Consider the following 18,220-nt stretch of genomic DNA (forward strand, 5'->3'; position numbering starts at 1 on the left):
GTGTGGGGGAGAAAATGATGGCTGTGTTTACTTCTCTGGTAGTTGGACTCTTGAATTAATCTTTATATTTGAATTTTTTTTTTTTTACCTCTGTGCTCCTGATTCTGTTGAATTTCTGGTCAGATCAGAAGGGTGTATTGTTCTTAAGACCAAAGTGCAATTTGTAAGTTTAATTTTGTTTTTATGTTTGTTTTATTAAAATACTTCTCTAGTACAAATGTCGACGTGTGCTGTGACACAATTTGAAAGAAGGAAAACAGGCTTTCATATTTCAGGGATTGTGTATGACCTGTCTTAATTTTTTAGATGTAGTATATTTTGTTCTGTTGTTGTAGAGACCTCACTTCACTGACGGACAGTCGGAGTAACTGGCACACTTGGCTGTTCGTGTCCCGTCAGATGTTTGCAATGGTGAAATGTAACATCCCCCATCCGTCCTGGCGCTGCGACTGTGTTTAAGTGAAAGACCTCTTCCTGTGTACTGTCTCAATAATGGAATTCCTTCACCTGTTCTGAATGTTACCTGATATGAGTATATTGAATAAACAAATGTTTTCATGCGAGCTGTTTTGATGCGTCATTGTGATCTTTGCAGGGTTCTTGTAGACCAATAGTCTCATTTCCACATGTTTTTATCAACTGATCAATTGAACTTCATTTCTTTGCATGTTATTACAGTGGAAATTATTGCAAAACACTGACCCTACTGTGCAGTGCATTTTTTAGAGGAAATCAGAAAAATGAGGAAAACTCTGGGCCAATCGAGAACAAATGAAAATGATTCCCTATTCAGTTCATTGAATCAGTTTGAGTTTAGGGGCAGTGTTGTGGACAGGGGATTGCATGGTGGAGTTGGACATGAGCAGGGACATCATGAGCTGTATATTAGAACATTTAATACATATAATTTTTAAATTTCCCAATGGAAAGACACTGGATATGCTGTGGAATGTGCTGTAATATGGGACCAGTATTTGGTGAGGAGTAAAAAGGGATATTTGTAACCATCAATGTTTTTTCCTCAGAACTATTACAGTTATTTTGCATTCAGGAACTTTGCTGTTAATTTAGTTTAACTGGTGTTTCATGGAACAGCATGGTGCTACTTGGTCTGGCAAAGCCTTCAACAAACAGACTGAACCATCTCAGTGGCCTTTGGCCATGCATTGTCCAAAATAACACAGAAATGTGTGTTTTTCTGTGGAGGCCTAAGTATCTGGATTCATACTAGTTGCCACAGAGAGTTGCTCATCTGTTACTACACCAAGTGTGATGCCAGTCTGACCTCAGCACCAAATGAGTCCCCATGGCAATAGAAAAGGGAGTGGGCCAAAGTTGGAGATTGGCTGTTCCAGGCTCACCCTGTTCTGTTACGTATCGGATAAAAATGGTTTACATATATATATATATATATATATATATATATATATATATATATATAATCTAACAAGATAACAGGTTTAGTTCGCTGTGATTTCTTGCAATGACTCACAATATACAGTGATAAATAATGAGCTCTGTTGTGACTCCATGAATTGTTATTATTATAATTATTATTGTGGAATTATATCCTCATATTTCTCAGATGAAACAAGAGTATAAGACTTTGTAGAAGTGGGAAGTAAATATTTGTGATACAAAATTACTGACATAAACGTTATACAAGCTCCATAAGAATGGCTAGAAGCACATAAATGGTTAAAAATTGCTACAACTCACGCCAACGATAATCTCGCGAGAACTTAATGTAAACAAATAAGTTTGTGTGAAGTGAAATACACCTTTAACGTATGATGTAAGATATATTTGGAAGATGCCAGGTGTAATACCATCTTATAATGGAAATAAACGATATCATTTTTACTTATTAACAGAACATTTGTCCTGTTTGCGAATATATCTAAGCGGTTTTTCCTACCTATAGACAACTAACAAGCTGTAGTTATTTATCTTTTATTGGTCTTCAGACCATCAATGCCCGCCTTGCTGGGCCATCGATTGGCAGGATTTAAGCATACGGCTGCTCTCATTGGTTGATTTGTCAGTTCCGCTGTTTTTGTGTTAGCTACTGTTTTGTGGCATTCGTTGAAGAGCTTCAGGGAAGAAACAGTTCTACAAAGAGAACACCCTGGGTTCGTATGGAAATGTCATTTAATAAATAATTTAGCAAAATTCATTATTATGAAACATGCGCTTATCGAGAAATGAAATTGCCATTCCTCAGTGGAATGCACCGAGTGTCAGCTAGCTGCTAGCTATCCAGCCAGTTTGCTAAGTTGTCAGTCGGAGTTGTGTTCAAATAGAGAATTCGCCTAGCTTACTCGCTAGGCTGATAGCTAGCTAGACAGACACCTCGCAAGACTTTCTCGTTGTTTTATTAGGCTCTGCTATCAATGTCATAAGAAACAACCTAGAAATAACAGACGTTAAAAGATGTTTTGTTGCCTAGGCACGACCCTGAGCTAGCTGTTCCCTCGCGCACGTCTCAATGGTGGGCACAGACTGTGTTGATACTCTTCGTACTTATGAGTTTTTGTTTCACAGGCTCTTTGCCAGACAGTAATTTTAACATAGCAACATATGATATTACGTTAAACGTGGTTTATTGAACGTATATTTTGAACAAAATAGCTCGTTCAAGTGCTCGTCGGTACTAAATGAGGTTTGTGTCAATTGATTTGACTAGCTAAAACAATTTCTATTCAAGTGCCGTTAACATTTATGTTGCTCCCAAAAAAACTGTTTAAACTTTTCCCATCTTTATAAGATTAATAGCATCGCCGTTGGCAAACGAAAGCTACACTCTGCTCTGCTACAACTCGGCGGGGTGCGATTGTAACGATCAGTGTATCTTATTGGAGAGTGAGGATACTAATCTCCACTCCAGGACGAATGGAAGAGATGTTTGAGCTCTCTTTTAACCACTGATGTGTTCAGAACCGGAGAGGGAATCAGTCAATGCAATGAACAGTTTAATCGGGTTGAAAAGTGCCTTTCTGGAATAAAAGCCTGAAGACAACGTGACTCTGCTGCGCGAGGCTTGTGCATCCGTGGATGGTCATCACGTGGTCATGGGTCAGACAGCCCCACGCATTGTATGTCTGTCACTACGACGCCACGGATGTCTGATGTCCTCTGCCCTCCTCCGCAGGTTGGAAACTCGGACACGACATGGCGACCGACTCCCCGCGCCGACCCAGCCGCTGCGCTGGAGGAGCGGTGGTGCGAGCGCAGGCTGCTACGTAAGGACCGACCCGTACAAAATTCTAATGCAAAATTCTTTCACCTCCATATTTTCTCGAATTAGACGCGAAACGAGCAGCGGTGCAATTCACGTTATGCCTCCTGCTGGGTGATGTGCACTTTTCAGACCAGTTTCGTACAGGTAGCCTATCATCTGTTGGAAAAACTGTATTCAGTAGATTACTATCCCTGAATTATCAGGAATTTAATGGAAACAGCATCAGCAAAGAAAAGCACACCAGAACCAGAGAATCCACCACTTGACACTCTATCTTGACAGAAGTTGTGCTGAGTTTTGTCCCCACTTGTATTCATTAGAATCAAAGCTATATGATTTTGCTTCTCCCTTTGGATTTGAGCACCAGAACACTCTTGAAACGCATAAATACAGTATGCACAGGGGAGCCTCATCACCACAGACACACAGGAGCTGTTCAGTAAACCTACAGAGCAGGTTTACCTTGAGCCATCTGTTTGCAGACCTTAAGTCCTCATCATTGTAAGAAAGTGACACAAGAATAGAAGCCATCCAACTTGCTGTGGGTGTGTGGTGTCTTATCAATGTGTAAATTGTTTATGTTTCTAAAGAGTTTATGATGTGTTTCTGGTGATCGGAGATAAATTCAGCAGATACAGATGACCTCCTTGCTGTCTGGGAATGAGGAAGAAAGCCTCATTCCTTGGAGGCCATGGAGCCTCTTTTTGACCGAGTGAGATTCAGTGGAAGTGATTGTCTGGTAGCCTGGCCAACATGTTTTTTTGTGTCTTTTCAGAGAACAGTCCTACATGGAGAGCGTGGTGACCTTTCTCCAGGATGTTGTCCCACAGGTAAGAGTGCTCCTCTGCTGCATCAACAGAACTCTCCGAATTCTGTAGGACTGCAGGAAATGACTTGACACAAGCTCACTCACTTCCTTTCTCTTCTCCCCACCCCCCACCTCAAGGCATATACTGGTGCACCTCCAACGGATGAGAAAGAGAAGGTGATGTGGGTCAGATTCGAGAAAGCAGATATTAATGGTAAGCAAAGTGATATTGAGGACTTGCTGAAGAGTACTGTCTCTAAAAACAGAATCAGAGCTGGGATGGCAGCTGCCTCTGCTGCTCTATACTTTGTGTCTGGCCTTTAGATATAATTCACCAAGAATAGCACATACTCTTTTCATAACTGCAGTAGAAAACATATATATGATTAGTATCCCTAGGTAATCAAAGTGATAATTAAATGCATAAATAAGTGATAAAATACTAGTCTAACTCCAAAGTTCAGCAGTAAGTGAATTTCAGGAAGGTGTATATTACTGCTATTCTAAGGGAACAGGGAACTGGTCAGTTATTTATTTTCACATGTTGAAGTCATGACAAAAAAAGAAGCATGCCAAAAAAACCTCTGGGTGGCTGCTTGGTTTTGTTGTATTCAGAAGATGGCCTAGTAAAACTCTACAGGCAAGGCAGTTTTGGTGACGAAACGCCAAATATCACCACAACAGCTGTCATCAAAAATACCTTCCATTCAGTCTGCTGTCCTTCTCAAATATAACAACCAGCTTTGGCAAGAGACTGCCACTGCCTTCATCAAACAGTTTCAAACTGCCACTTAGAAAGCCCTGCTTCCAGCCAGCCAACCAGCCACAAGGTGAAGCTCAGGACCACAGACAATGTAATCACCATTATACAACTTGCAGATCAATCATGTAACTGGCATAATGTCCTATGATTGTATGAGGGGTGTGTCCATTACGGCTGAACAGGCTTGCAGATGCAGCCTCTGAAATATTACACGTTAAAAGCCTTTGTTGCTTGTGTGGAAATGGATTTGAGATATCCTGCTCACCCCTTATGAATTCTCTGTAAAGGGAAATGATTATATTACGTCTAGGTGAATTTCTGTCGGAACGATTTCATGGATCCTTAAATGTTTGTGAGCCAGCTACAGCATGACAATACACACCTGAATGCACAGTGACTGGCGTGTGTCTATCTGTGTAATATATATATATTTCACATGCACTGAGTGTGACAGGAAAGCAGACATGAGAAGATCAGTAGACTGCACTTAACACACAAAGCCCCTGTCATTCTAATCAGAAAACTGAGACACTGCAGTGTGGAACCTAGGAATTTTACTCACATAAATGGAGAGGAAAGGAAAATGTAGAGAAATGTCTCACTGCAGTGTGTTGGTAGGGAAGAAAGTATTCTTACACAGAGGAGGATGTAGAAAATGGAGCGTAGAGGGAGATTAGATGCGGGATATAAACTGAGCCCTGTATATACAGGAGTTGCTGATCAAACTAGTGAGTGAGCAGTAATATATGAGACCTTGCTGCTGATTGGCATGTGTCCCGGGTACAGATGTGGGCCGCACCCCTGAATTTCTGGAGTGTCACGGTGGGGGCGGGGACCCCCCTTTGTGCCTCATGATTGGCTACTCCGATGGGATGCAGATCTGGAGCATATCGGTGAGTCTGTCTGGCCGTCTGCCTGTCTCTGTTTGTCTGTCTGTCCCTTTGGTTTTCTCTGCATCAGTCTCAGTACGTCTACACCTGTCTGTCTGGCTATCTCTGGCAGTATTTTTGTCTTCATTGTAGACAACAGCACCACCATGCAGTGACAAAGTAAAAAACACTCTGTTGCTTGTGTGAAATTCTGAAGTATGCGTACACACAAACTGAACCCTTACTCTGCATAAGATGTTCTTGTACATATGTTTATGAATACCGTATGATTTACCAAAAAGTCTTCTTGAGAACTTTCCTACCTGCACACAAATTTCAGACTGTACAGGAGTGCTTCCTTGTGATAGAACAAAGGTAGTGTTGTGTGTGTGCATGTGTGGTGTGTTTGTGATTGTTTGTGTGTGCATATGTGCATGTGTGCGTGTACATATGTGTAGTGTAAGTCTTTGTGAATGAGTTTGTGAGTGTGTGTATGTACATATGTGTGGTGTGTGTGTGGGTGTGTGTCCCACCCTGTGACCAGGTCATGACTCATCTCCATGTAATGTGGTCACTGATAATAGACAGACATATCTAGTCAATTTTTGTCATGTGTGCATGTTTCGCAAGGACACGTCTGTTGGCAGACATGGACAGGCCCAGTTTAAAAGGGGTGTATGAGGTGATTGTTAATTGGTTGATGCCTGTGTGGAGTGCAGCAGTCCTGTAGCAACCTGCAATATTGGTTGTGTCTGTCTTTCTCTTGACCTCTGAAACCAGCAACTCCACACTACTGAAGTAGACTATCAGCTGAACAGAATGTTGATTTGATCAAGGGTCACTGTGACCCACACGGCCTGTTTTTGGTGCAGTTCCTGGTAAATGCCCTCCCTCTCCCTGAAGACAAGCCCTATGTATGGATCACATTCAATAACAGCAGTAACAGCTAAAACAACAGCTCTGAATATGTGATTGTGACGGAGAAAGAATTCTCCGCACAAATGGGCGCATCCCCCTCGCTATGAGGAAGTGTGGTAGTGCGACAATACATGTGTTTTGTGCAATGTTTAAATAATACACGGACTCGGTTTAAATAGCATTGGTTTATTTCTTCAGCTAGCGAGATGTGTTCAGTCCTGCAAGAGGAAAGAAGACTGTTACCACAATTTATAGGATTGCTACAGCCATATATGTTTGGATTGTTTGTTTGTTGTTTGGATTTGCTAAAACTTTAAGGTAGCGAACACAAGCGTTTGTTTCGGGTGCACACAAAAACAAGCAATTGGGTTTGCTAATTTAACAGACAGAAATTATGATTGTTACTTTAAAACAAATGTGATAATTGCAATTAAGTTTGAAACAACTCACTTGTGGGTTAGAGCTGCTACCGGGAACAGGCAAAAGGAGTGTGTACACGGATCATGGGAATTATATAGTATTATGGGTAGCGTAGTTCCCATGTGTTGAAACGTGGAAGGGGGAGATTGTGCTGCCAATGTAAATTTTATGCAGCAATCTGTTTATTGGGAACAAAACATGTGGGTTTGTCAACGGAACGTGTCTATTTCATTGTGGGATGAATTGTTTTTATAACTTTGTCACTTTATTCCTGTAAATTGATTTTAATATTTTGACCCAGGTAATGGGTTAGTCCAGGGCAGGGCTCAGGCTATTTAAGCACCCAAGTTCTGTCATTTGGGGGAGAAGGCTGTAGGAGAGTATAAACTGTGAGCCAGTGAAACAAGGAGGCACCTGGGAATAATTGCCCGGTGTTGTTTGTTTATTATTGTAAATAGTTTTATCTTTTGTTTGTTGTATAGCACAATTAAACGTCTTGTCTTCGTTCACCCCAATCTCTGTTGTCGTCACCTGTTGCCACTCGCCGTCCCGTCCACAGTGATATTTAGAGCCTCTCAGCAAAACTGACTTCTGACTGGAACAAGTCTGGAACAAGGCTGCCTCATGGTATGACTCATACTGTCTCTCACAGCTGTGAGGGTTGCTGACGTGGGTGTGGGCCATGACCTGCGTCAGTGGTCATTTCACAAACGCTCACAGAGTGTTGAAGACCCTTGTTTACAGTGAAGGTGTTTCAGTCATTAATCAAGTTTTATTTGTTATAGCACATTTTTACAGTTTATATTGCAAAGCGCTGTAAATGCATTTTCCAGATGGAATCAAAAAACAGAAAACTCAGGTCAATTGGAAAACAATAATTCCCTGACTCTGGGAAAAGGTGGTCAAGTCGCTCTTGGGAGATAACAGTAGAAAAGATAACATTGGAAAAGCACAAAAGGCATTAGTCTATCTCCACAGTTCATCAGAACAGTTCCATTGCATAGCCAGTGAGGTGGACAGGGGATGGAAATATTGACTTCAGGCAGGTTAAAGGTGTTCAGGGTAAGGAGAGCCCTAGTCAGGCTAGTAAAGGTCAGGAGCCAGATACAGGGTGGCAGGGTTGATTCTATGGTGGAATATGGCTGTACCCCCTGATCAAACTTTCATTACAATAAATCTACATCAATTTGAATAGACATGCAGCAATGCCAGTTGTACATGGCTTTTAATAAATACAATATTTGTTGCACTTATTCTATTAGGTAAAAATGTCTTCCAAAGATCAAGGTTACGTTCATGCAGAATTTAAGTAACAGAAAATGTAAAACATTACTGTGACTGCAGTGTTGCACGAAATGATGGTGATGAGTTTGAGAACATAATCTGGTGCTTTGCCTGATCACATGATAGGTGGAAAGTTTGCTGAACATTTTATTTGGTGAAATACATGTTCACATGCTTGCTGTCTGTCAGCTTATTTATGATTTATGACACATGCTGTCGGATATCAGGCCAGTCCCTCTATGTAAGAAAAGAGAAGTGTTTAGTGAAACAACAGGCTTCTGTTCTACTGGTTGTCCTGTCTCACTTTTTGGACCGCAATTCTATACAATGTCCACTAGATGTCACCAGAGTGAAAGGGATCAATCCATGGTCTTGGAGGCTTATGATGCGCATTGTTACAATTTAAGCAGTTTGATTGTAGAACAGCTAATACAGACGTAGGTTTGTAATTTAGGTCTATTTAAGGGTCCAGTCTTCTAAATGGTACCAAAATACAGATCTGGAGCCCAGCCGCAGAGGAGCTCTGACAGGGTAAGGTGACACACACACCAAGGAGGTGTTTGAAGAGCCACAATTAGAGAGAACAGATTGAAATGACATGTTGTGGATTAGATAATGTATGCAGATGCACAGAGGTGACAAACATGCCATTATTTTAGTCTCCAATGCTGATGCTTCCCGCTCATTGAGGAATTGGAGGTATCCAGAAAATGTGATTTAATTATTTTTATCCCTCAACCCCCCAATATTTAGAAGTGTCTCAGGGAAAAAATAGGAGGATTACAGGAGGATCAGTTCTGTGTGTCAGCCATGTTGTAAATTTCGGTGGAAAGTTCCTTGAATGAAATTTTAGCCCCAGGACAATTAAAAAAGAAACAGCAGTGGGGAAATGGGCATTTTCATGGCCTGTCAGTGCAGTGGTGGATGCCTTCACCAGTGCGTTTTCGCCATCTAGTGGTCAAGTAAAGGTTCTTCCATTGTTTTGTGCCAGCTGCACTCTGAGTGAGGGAGGGAGGGACATGACAGATTCAAGAGCTCAGCCAACAAATCAACATTATGAGCTTTACAGAACAAAGATTTCAAGCTTTGTTTATTGTGTAACGTGAAGCACAGTAAATTGCCCCCCCCCCCCCCCCCCCAGTCCTTGCTGTGGGAGATGCCTCACAGTGATTTTGGAAGAGATGCGACTGTGTTGGTCTTCATACAGAACTGTATCATGAAACGTTCACCGTTTTTCCTACATTTGCAAAATCTTGACATATGTTCTCTTTTCGCGCTTCTTCAATCCAAGTCAATTTAAAACAGAACAGGCTTTTTTCTTTTCTCTGCGGATTCTTAAAAAACAGGTGGAGGATTTTGTTCAACCTATTACGTCATGAACTGTTTAAATTTCATGTAAAAGCTTAATTCTTTGTTTCTTTTATAATGTAGCATTGAACTGCGTCAATTCAGCATGCATCTCTCAAGATTCAAATAGATTCAGATAGATAGCCCTGTACAAGCATGAACGGCCTATAAGATGAGCTGTGCCTTTGACCTGCTCTGTAAAGTCTGATGTAGACATGCGTGTGAATCATGCCTCTGGAAAATGAGCAGGTATCGTTGCCATGGTTATGCTGCTGGAGTTACTGCCATTTTTCTTGCTGCTTGTGCTTTTGTAAGTAGTGCTAGGTGTGGGATTTCTGCCAGGGAGGGGCGCTGATGTGCTCATGGTAGTTGTTGAGGCTGCATCTTCCTGATGCTGCTGGCTGTGGGAGGAATACCCCTACCACCACCACAATGGCATTTGTATTGTGGTCCCCCTGAATACTTTCTGAATGCACTGTGTCTATCTTTGTATCTATCATTTTGTGTGTTTTATCAGTCTGCAGGTGTATGTGCATGTGGGTGTGGATGTTGGTTTATATAGTGTGAATTTTAATGAATATATTGTTGTGTATGATGGTGTATATAGTCTTTATGCTGGGAGTGGATGTTGGTGTACATATGGGTGTGGATGCTGGTTGTTAGTGTATTTAGGGTGGATGTTGGTGTGTTGCATAACACATTTTGAAATGATGTCAGTAATATTATTGTCGAACAGGTTGAAGCCAGTGAGGTACAGTACCTGAATGGGGCTGGTTTCAGCTTGGTCTAAACCATAATGCATTACTCTTCCTGCATGTGCATCAGCAGGGTTTGACATAAGCAATGGCTCAGGGCTGGTAAAAAAAAAAAAAAAAGTAAAAAAAGTGTTGGGCAAGTTGATTAGCGAGTTGCTGGCCCGTTTGGGCCAATGACAGTGTTTCCGCCAATCACAGTCACAAGTCAGTTCACGTGTGATGGTAACTGGCTGAAGCTAACCCTCGAGTTTTTTCTTGCAGTCAGTATTTTCACCTAGTAAAAGTTTCACCAAAGGATGTCAAATGTCAAAGGAAGCGTATCAGACTACTAAAAGAGGGGGTACCTAGTGTCATGGAAAACACAGTACACCTGGGTGGAGGAAGGTGACGATGGTGTTATGTACTGCTCAGTTTGCCGGCGATGCCACAAAACGTGACTGCTTGAGTGTCATGTCATGTCAGTCAATCAGTCAGTCAGCTAGCAACCAAGCCACATTATGTATCCTAGCCAAGCTATGCTACATGTAACCATCTGCTTTAAGTGCAGGTACACTATCTAGCTAACTTACGAGACTTTAAAGTTTAGTGTCTGTTGCATTGCGAATACAAAAATATGAAAGTACTTACAAGACCATACTCCCCATATCCATTGGTGCTTTACGTCGCTTGGCTGCTTTTGTTATTCTCCGCGATGACATGTTATCCAATATCCAATCTTCACCGTCAAACTGCAAAAGATGAGAGCTGTTTTTGTAAGTGAGCTGTTACAGACATGATTGGTACTCGGCATTACTGCTGGATTGCGAATATATTGCATTGTTCTGGCGATGGTAGTCGTTTACTCCAAATCAAGCTTTGGCACTTGCAAGTGCTGTTTACCCGTGTGCATGTTAATATTGTCGCCAATTGTGCCAGTCACATACTGTCCTGGGGGGAATCTGGTAGCATGGAGCACTTCAACGCCATGTCAGTAGTGAAGAGGTGGCTCCAGGTGTCAGGGCTCAGGCACGGACTCACAGACCTCTGCAGACCACACATACTCAGGTTCCAAGCAGTTTATTGGAGTCGTAGGACAAGAGTATAATGGCAGAACAGGCAGGAGGATAATGGCAGAATCAAGGAGGATATGGGGGAACAGATTGAAAGTAATGATAGATTTAAAGGTAGTGTTCTGGCTTCCCCTGTTTCCAGCTCACCTGCCGCCACTGCGTGGTGCTACAAACACTCCTACTGGAATATTGAACTGTAGTTATTCTGAAAGTGTGTCTCCCTGGGCCTGGAGGGGGTGCTCTTGTACCAAGGCACAGTGGCCATGCCATGGCAGGCCAGCCTCCTGCAGAAACCCCAGACTGCCCAACCCTCAAACGGCCTGACCACCAGATTGCGTGACCCCCCCAGACTGCACACCCCCAAGAGTATGATGAACTAAGTACTGTGCATTATAGACTGGGTAATTGGCATGGCTGCGGGAGCTGGACATCACTGCACGGGAGACAGTGTCTTCCTCACAGGTCAGCTGCATTTCCTAGGTAACAGTACAGTACCATAATGATAATGATGACCAAGGCTCGAGGATCAGCCTTTATGTTTATGCAGCATGGTTGCAGTGTAGGGCTGGGCGGTATTTGACTTTTTAAGGTGTATCGACATATCTTCAAACGGGATATAGGATGAGGCAATATCATTTATTGCGATATAGTTTGATGTTGCATTACATAACCCGTTTCTTCGGTAAAGCCATGCCAATGTTTGCATCTCTCCTCTCTCACACTCTCCGCGCAAACCTGCCCCCACTCTCCCTCTGCGCCTGCGTACAAACCCGGTATTCTGTCGATTTGTCCTACCTTATCGAAATGACCTACCGTAGCTTTGATTGATAGTCATATCTATCAATCTTTGCTACCCTATCAGGAAATACTACTGCAAGTAGGTTGTGCTACCTTAGAAGCCAAAAAGGGTTGGTAATTTTTTTTTACCTCATCAGAAAATGGTTCTAAGCTAATTACATTATTGTTTTCATTAATTCATCCAACAGCAATTTTGAAAATGCTGTCAAGTAAATTTTAATAATAGGCATAGCCTATTTACAATTTATCCATTGCATAAACTGTATGCATTTTGACAGTCTAGTTTACATGCTGACATGTAAATTTGTAGCCTAGTTTGGCTATCAACACACTCAAATCAATAGCAACGTAAAACTTGAAGTAGCACATTTTGATATTCTAACCTTATCAGAAAACACCACCAGGATGTAACTATAGAATGTTCTGGTCTGAATTAGGCTACCCTATCAGAAAGTGCTACCAACATAAACCTGTTCTTATTTGATATGGGCCATTTATTTTATATATTTTTTCATTTACATGTTGATATATTGTGCAGCTGTATATTTTCAAACAGGGTAGGCCTGTTGTTATTGTTTGTTCTGTTTACATTTTTATTGTTATTCCTACAGCTGTGTGTTTTGTTAAGCAAGAGAGGAAAACCTGTAATTGTACTGTTTTAATCAGTCTGTTATTGTTGTTGAAAACAGCTGAGGGAGCATTCTCAGAGATAGACCTATTTTTCTTTTATATAGGCTATTTATTTTATATAATTTTTCATTTACATGTTTTGCAACTATATATTTTCAAACAGGGAAAGAAACCCTGTCTTTGCATTTTATTTTGATCACAGTCTGTTTGAATAAAAGTGCTTGTGACATCCCACATGTGGCTTTGACTTACAACTGAACATTTAGCCCACTTCGTAGAAAATACCGAAATATATATTGTGTATCCTCATTCAGCCTAAAATACCGAGATATGATTTTTGGTCCAAATCCCCCAGCCCTATTGCAGAGTAGTGCCAGATTCTGAGACGTCCATTTACACCTGAGCCAAAGAGTCAAGCAGTATTGGGGGAAAAATGGATGTAAGGCAGACAAAGGGTTAAAGGTGATACCGTTTGATACGGTCAATGTTCCTCTGTTTGCATTGTCAGTAATGTCGCTTGGTTCATTTCCCGTTTTTTTTTTTTTTTTTGCTTTCCAAGAATCATAATCGCGGTAACAATAATCCGTGCTTTAGCCATTGCTCCGGTTTTTGATTTGCGTGAGAGTGCGTGGGCGGGCTGGCTGGTCAGTCGCGAATGCTCCGAGTCTCCAGCCAACGCCTTCCTGCGTGAAAATCACAACAGCACCTATCCCGGGATCGGGATAAAACCTCTGAATAACACCAAATCAATTTAATATATTGGAGTGATGAGATGTTGCAGAGAGGTAATGCGCGTCAGTGGAGGCATTAACGGCGGCCTCACAATCCCATACCCTCCCCATTGTTCTGATGTGCCATTTAATCGCCTCTGTTTCCCGGGAGCCAGGGCTCTGTGCTCTGATCCCCGGCTCCATTTTATATCGGTAATCTCCCCTTTTTCCGTGGCCATAAAAATCTGTGCCGACCACTTCTGGTAAAAACACTGCTTTTAATCCGCCACTTTGAAAAGGCTACTGATTGTGCGAAAGAGCGATGATCCTTGGAGGTGCTGATCCGCTTAAAACACGGGGGCTTACGGGCCGTAATGTGATAACGCACGCTCCATGTAATTTAACACACAAAAAAGAGAGAGCAGAGCCCTCAGAACAAAAGTGGATTTCACCGAAGCAGCCATTACACCGATACCTCGGCCCGAACACCTCGACATCCTGTACCAATGTGTCCTGTGACTGAACACACTGAGCTTCAGCTCCTGGGAGAGGTGCTGCAGATGCACAGTTGTGCCATGACTCCACACAGAGGAGTGACCCATAAGAAGAATGGTACGCAGCCGGGCTGTGTTGTTATTTTTCACAGGGAGAGTGAGGGTTTGTGCTGCGAGCCTCTCCGTTTTATTCCTCTCAGCTGCTTTTAATGTGCGGCTTGGTCTCCGCCATGGGAAGCCTGCTCCACGCAGCTGGAAGGGACCGTTCTTCTTGCAGCACAAACAGGCCTCTCTTTGTCTCTCCCCACATTGTTCCCTTGACCTCTTCGGTCCTCCTCTGTGTCCCCACCACAGGAAGTTTATCAGGAACATTGATAATTATATCATCGCATTATGGAGCTCTCTGCCTCCAGGAATGTGGGTAATTAGAAGTATGTCTGTATTGATTATGGCCAGCTCCTACTAAGGGTTTGCTGAACTGGTAACCCGTGAAGCCTGAAGCTTATTATCAAAAAGAGCAGCCCCTTTTTTATAGGATGCATTTTATCCTTTTAGTTGTCCTTTATGTGGTGCTTCTCGAAATGCGCTCCAAGGTGGGTTCACCCCCCCGTTATCTTGGGGTTCACTGCTTCAGAGTGCCTCAGGAAGTTGAGCTGATTATGTGCGGTTGAGTGCGGGGCTTCCTGTGGTCGCACTTTTGGCTTCCTATACGAAGCGGAGGCAGTGAAGGTCCTGAGGGCTCAGGTTATGCACACAATCTTAAAATGCCCCCCTGCCCCCCAACCACCACGTCTGCAGTGATGAGATGTTTGAAATGGCTCCTTTTAATATTTAAACAGTTTTTATCATTCAGGGAATTCTGAGTTCTCCCAGTAGTGCCACTGAAGGCATTTCTATTATTCTGCGGCACACAGATACTCCTGCGAAACAGCACTCTGTGTGTGGTGTGTTTTGTTTCTCTAACCGTTTTCTCTCACACACAGAGCGTTTGGCTTTCTGATTCAGTTAAAGGCCTCTGCACTGCCACTATTATCTAAAGCAGTGTTTTGTTTGGTTCTATGACAAACAGTTTAAGCTTTTAAAGGAAAGGCCTTTTTTGAAGGGCTTTCTAATGTTTTGTTCTGAAATCTGCTCCGTAGCTTCGTTCACCCTTTATTTAAACTCAAACCAGACAGGGTGACAAGGGTGTTTGGAAAGAGGGGTGGAGTCTGTGATATTAAGGAAGGAGGTGAAGCTTTGGCCCATGGGCGGGCAGTATAGGGGTTGAGCTGGGGAGATCAGGTAATGAGGATGGGGGAAGTGTGCTGCCCTAACCGTGGCTCTGATTGTGCAGTGCATCTTACATGTGTTGCCTTGTGTGGCACAGAACACACTATATTCAGTCATGGCAGTGAAATCTGTCTGTCCCGCTCAGAAGCTGAAGGCAAATACATGATGCAGCAGCGATCTTACAAAGAAAACGCAACATGGCTGCCTGATTTACTAGCCAAAAAAATGTTAAAAAATCTTTGTTGTTACTGCGATACCTAGTTAGCTGTCTGCCATAGTCCCCACTCCACAAGTGTACCATCCACTGATATGCTTCCTGGATGGGGTGCAGTGACTGCATCTTTTGCTTAAGTTTATGAATATGCAGTAGTCTCTAGTAATTAGAGTTTATCTGTCTCTGATGGTGCATCTGTGTGTGTGTGTGTCTCTGATGATGCGCCTCTGTGTACAGGTCTGTCTGATTACACGTCTGTGTGTCTCTTCGGATTTGTTTTTTTTTTTTTTTTTTTGCCCTCTTGATCAAAGCTTTCACTCTGAAAATGGTGCTGACTTTTATGGTCAAAGGTGTCTACATCAAGAATGAATAGCTTTCTTTTGCCCTGAGCTGCTCCCTTCAGCCAAATGTACATGCATGTACCCCTCAAGTTGCTCAGATATCCCAGGATTCCTTGAGTCTGAGACTATAGGGTGCATGTTTGTGCAGGCCTCCATCAATTTTATGAGAGTTCCATTCAACCCACCACTGAAAAACTCCCCATTTAACCAAATTTACCACAGATGGTGTTGAATTTTACTGTATGAATGAGTCCGCTTTCAGAATAGTGTTTATCTACCCATGAGTACTGCAGTCCAATACACTGTTAAGCTAAGTAAACATTTAACTTGGTGGATGAGAAAATTGAGACACATAACTAGTCTGCTATATTATCTTACCCATGCGGTTAAAATGTCTGACAGTATCAACAAAATAAAAGTGTGTAAAATTTCTGAACTAGGCTAAACACAGAGTTGTGTTTGTAGCATTAAAATTGTTAGAATTATGATTGTGACATGATTTCCAGATGCCACCGCTTCTTCTCTTTCCGTGGTTTGCTGGTAGTAGTTTTTTTGAGTTGCTCTTGATCTGTCATTAGCTAAGGCACTGGAATGATGACAGCTAACATGATGGAACCAGTCCCAAATGCATTCCTAAATGGCACCCTTTCCTTCTGTCCTCAAGTATATACTTATGTGACATCGCATGAAGAATGTCTTTGTTCACTGTCACTTGGATTGGAGCACAGCCTCTTTGATGATGTGATCGTGATTATGTCTGCAGCTGAATGGAGAGGCCCAGGAGCTATTCTCAGTGCGCCATGGCCCAGTGCGAGCAGCTCGAATCCTGCCTGCTCCACATATCAGTGAGTATTGCTGCACACCCTCATACAAACCTGTGAATGCCTGCACACCCTCATACAAACCTGCACACCCTCATATAAACCTGTGAATACCTGCACACCCTCATACAAACCTGCACACCCTCATACAAACCTGCAGACCCTCATATAAACCTGCAGACCCTCATATAAACCTGCACACCCTCATATAAACCTGCAAACCCTCATATAAACCTGCACACCCTCATATAAACCTGCACACCCTCATATAAACCTGTGAATGCCTGCACACCCTCATATAAACCTGTGAATGCCTGCACACCCTCATATAAACCTGTGAATGCCTGCACACCCTCATACAAACCTGCAAACTCACATACAAACCTGCACACCCTCATACAAACCTGTGAATGCCTGCACACCCTCATATAAAGCTGTGAATGCCTGTACTCTCTCACACAAACCTGCACACCCTCATACAAACCTGCACACCCACATATAAACCTGTGAATGCCTGCACACCCTCATATAAACCTGTGAATGCCTGCACACCCTCATACAAACCTGCACTCCCTCATACAAACCTGTGAATGCCTGTACTCTCTCATACAAACCTGCACACCCTCATACAAACCTGCACACCCACATATAAACCTGTGAATGCCTGCACACCCTCAAATAAACCTGTGAATGCCTGCACACCCACATACAAACCTGCACTCCCTCATACAAACCTGTGAATGCCTGCACTCCCTCATACAAACTTGCACACCCACATATAAACCTGTGAATGCCTGCACTCCCTCATACAAACCTGCACACCCTCATATAAACCTGTGAATGCCTGGACACCCTCATTCAAAGCTGCACACCCACATACAAACCTGCACACCCTCTTGTAAACCGGTACTCCCTCATACAAATCTGCACACCCTCATGCAAATCTGTGAATGCCTGCACACCCTCATACAAACCTGCACACCCTCATACAAACCTGCACAACCTCATACAAACCTGCACACCCTCATACAAACCTGCACACCTTCATATAAACCTGTGAACGCCTGCACACCCTCATACAAACCTGCAAACCCTCATATAAACTTGCACACCCTCATATAAACCTGCAAACCCTCATATAAACCTGCACACCCTCATATAAACCTGTGAGCGCCTGCACACTCACCTACAAACTTGCACTCCCTCATACAAGCCTGTGAATTCTTGCACACCCTCATACATACCTGTGAATGTATGGTCACTGCTCCAGCAACAGGATGCAACATTGCATATGTCTATCACACACAGAAGAGCAGCCTGAATTGGAAGAATGAAGATGTTACTCCACCTTCATTGGGCGTGTGAATTCTTTTCTTTCTGATTTCTGCCAGAGAGGATCAGTCTTTCGGTGTTTTCTGAGAGGTGGATGGAAATGGAGGGAGAGAGGGAGGTAGACATGGAACAGGTGAGACAGGACCAGTCACGTAAC

General features: G+C 42.7%; 1 protein-coding gene across 3 annotated transcripts in view; it reads left to right on the forward strand.

Annotated features, from left to right (window-relative positions):
• Positions 1–2,068: 2,068 nt before the first annotated feature.
• Positions 2,069–18,220, forward strand: part of bcas3 (BCAS3 microtubule associated cell migration factor) — a 201,106-nt gene continuing 184,954 nt past the window's right edge. For all 3 annotated transcript variants that reach the window (XM_036536602.1, XM_036536603.1, XM_036536604.1), the window contains exons 1-6: positions 2,069–2,132; positions 3,152–3,242; positions 4,017–4,071; positions 4,188–4,263; positions 5,599–5,705; positions 16,674–16,755. In XM_036536602.1, coding sequence (XP_036392495.1) covers positions 3,172–3,242; positions 4,017–4,071; positions 4,188–4,263; positions 5,599–5,705; positions 16,674–16,755 — 391 coding nt within the window. In that variant the 5' untranslated portion in view covers positions 2,069–2,132; positions 3,152–3,171. The remainder of the gene's footprint in view (positions 2,133–3,151; positions 3,243–4,016; positions 4,072–4,187; positions 4,264–5,598; positions 5,706–16,673; positions 16,756–18,220) is intronic.

This window comes from Megalops cyprinoides, chromosome 9 (genome assembly GCF_013368585.1).
Source record: "Megalops cyprinoides isolate fMegCyp1 chromosome 9, fMegCyp1.pri, whole genome shotgun sequence".
In the NCBI taxonomy this organism is placed as follows: domain Eukaryota; kingdom Metazoa; phylum Chordata; class Actinopteri; order Elopiformes; family Megalopidae; genus Megalops; species Megalops cyprinoides.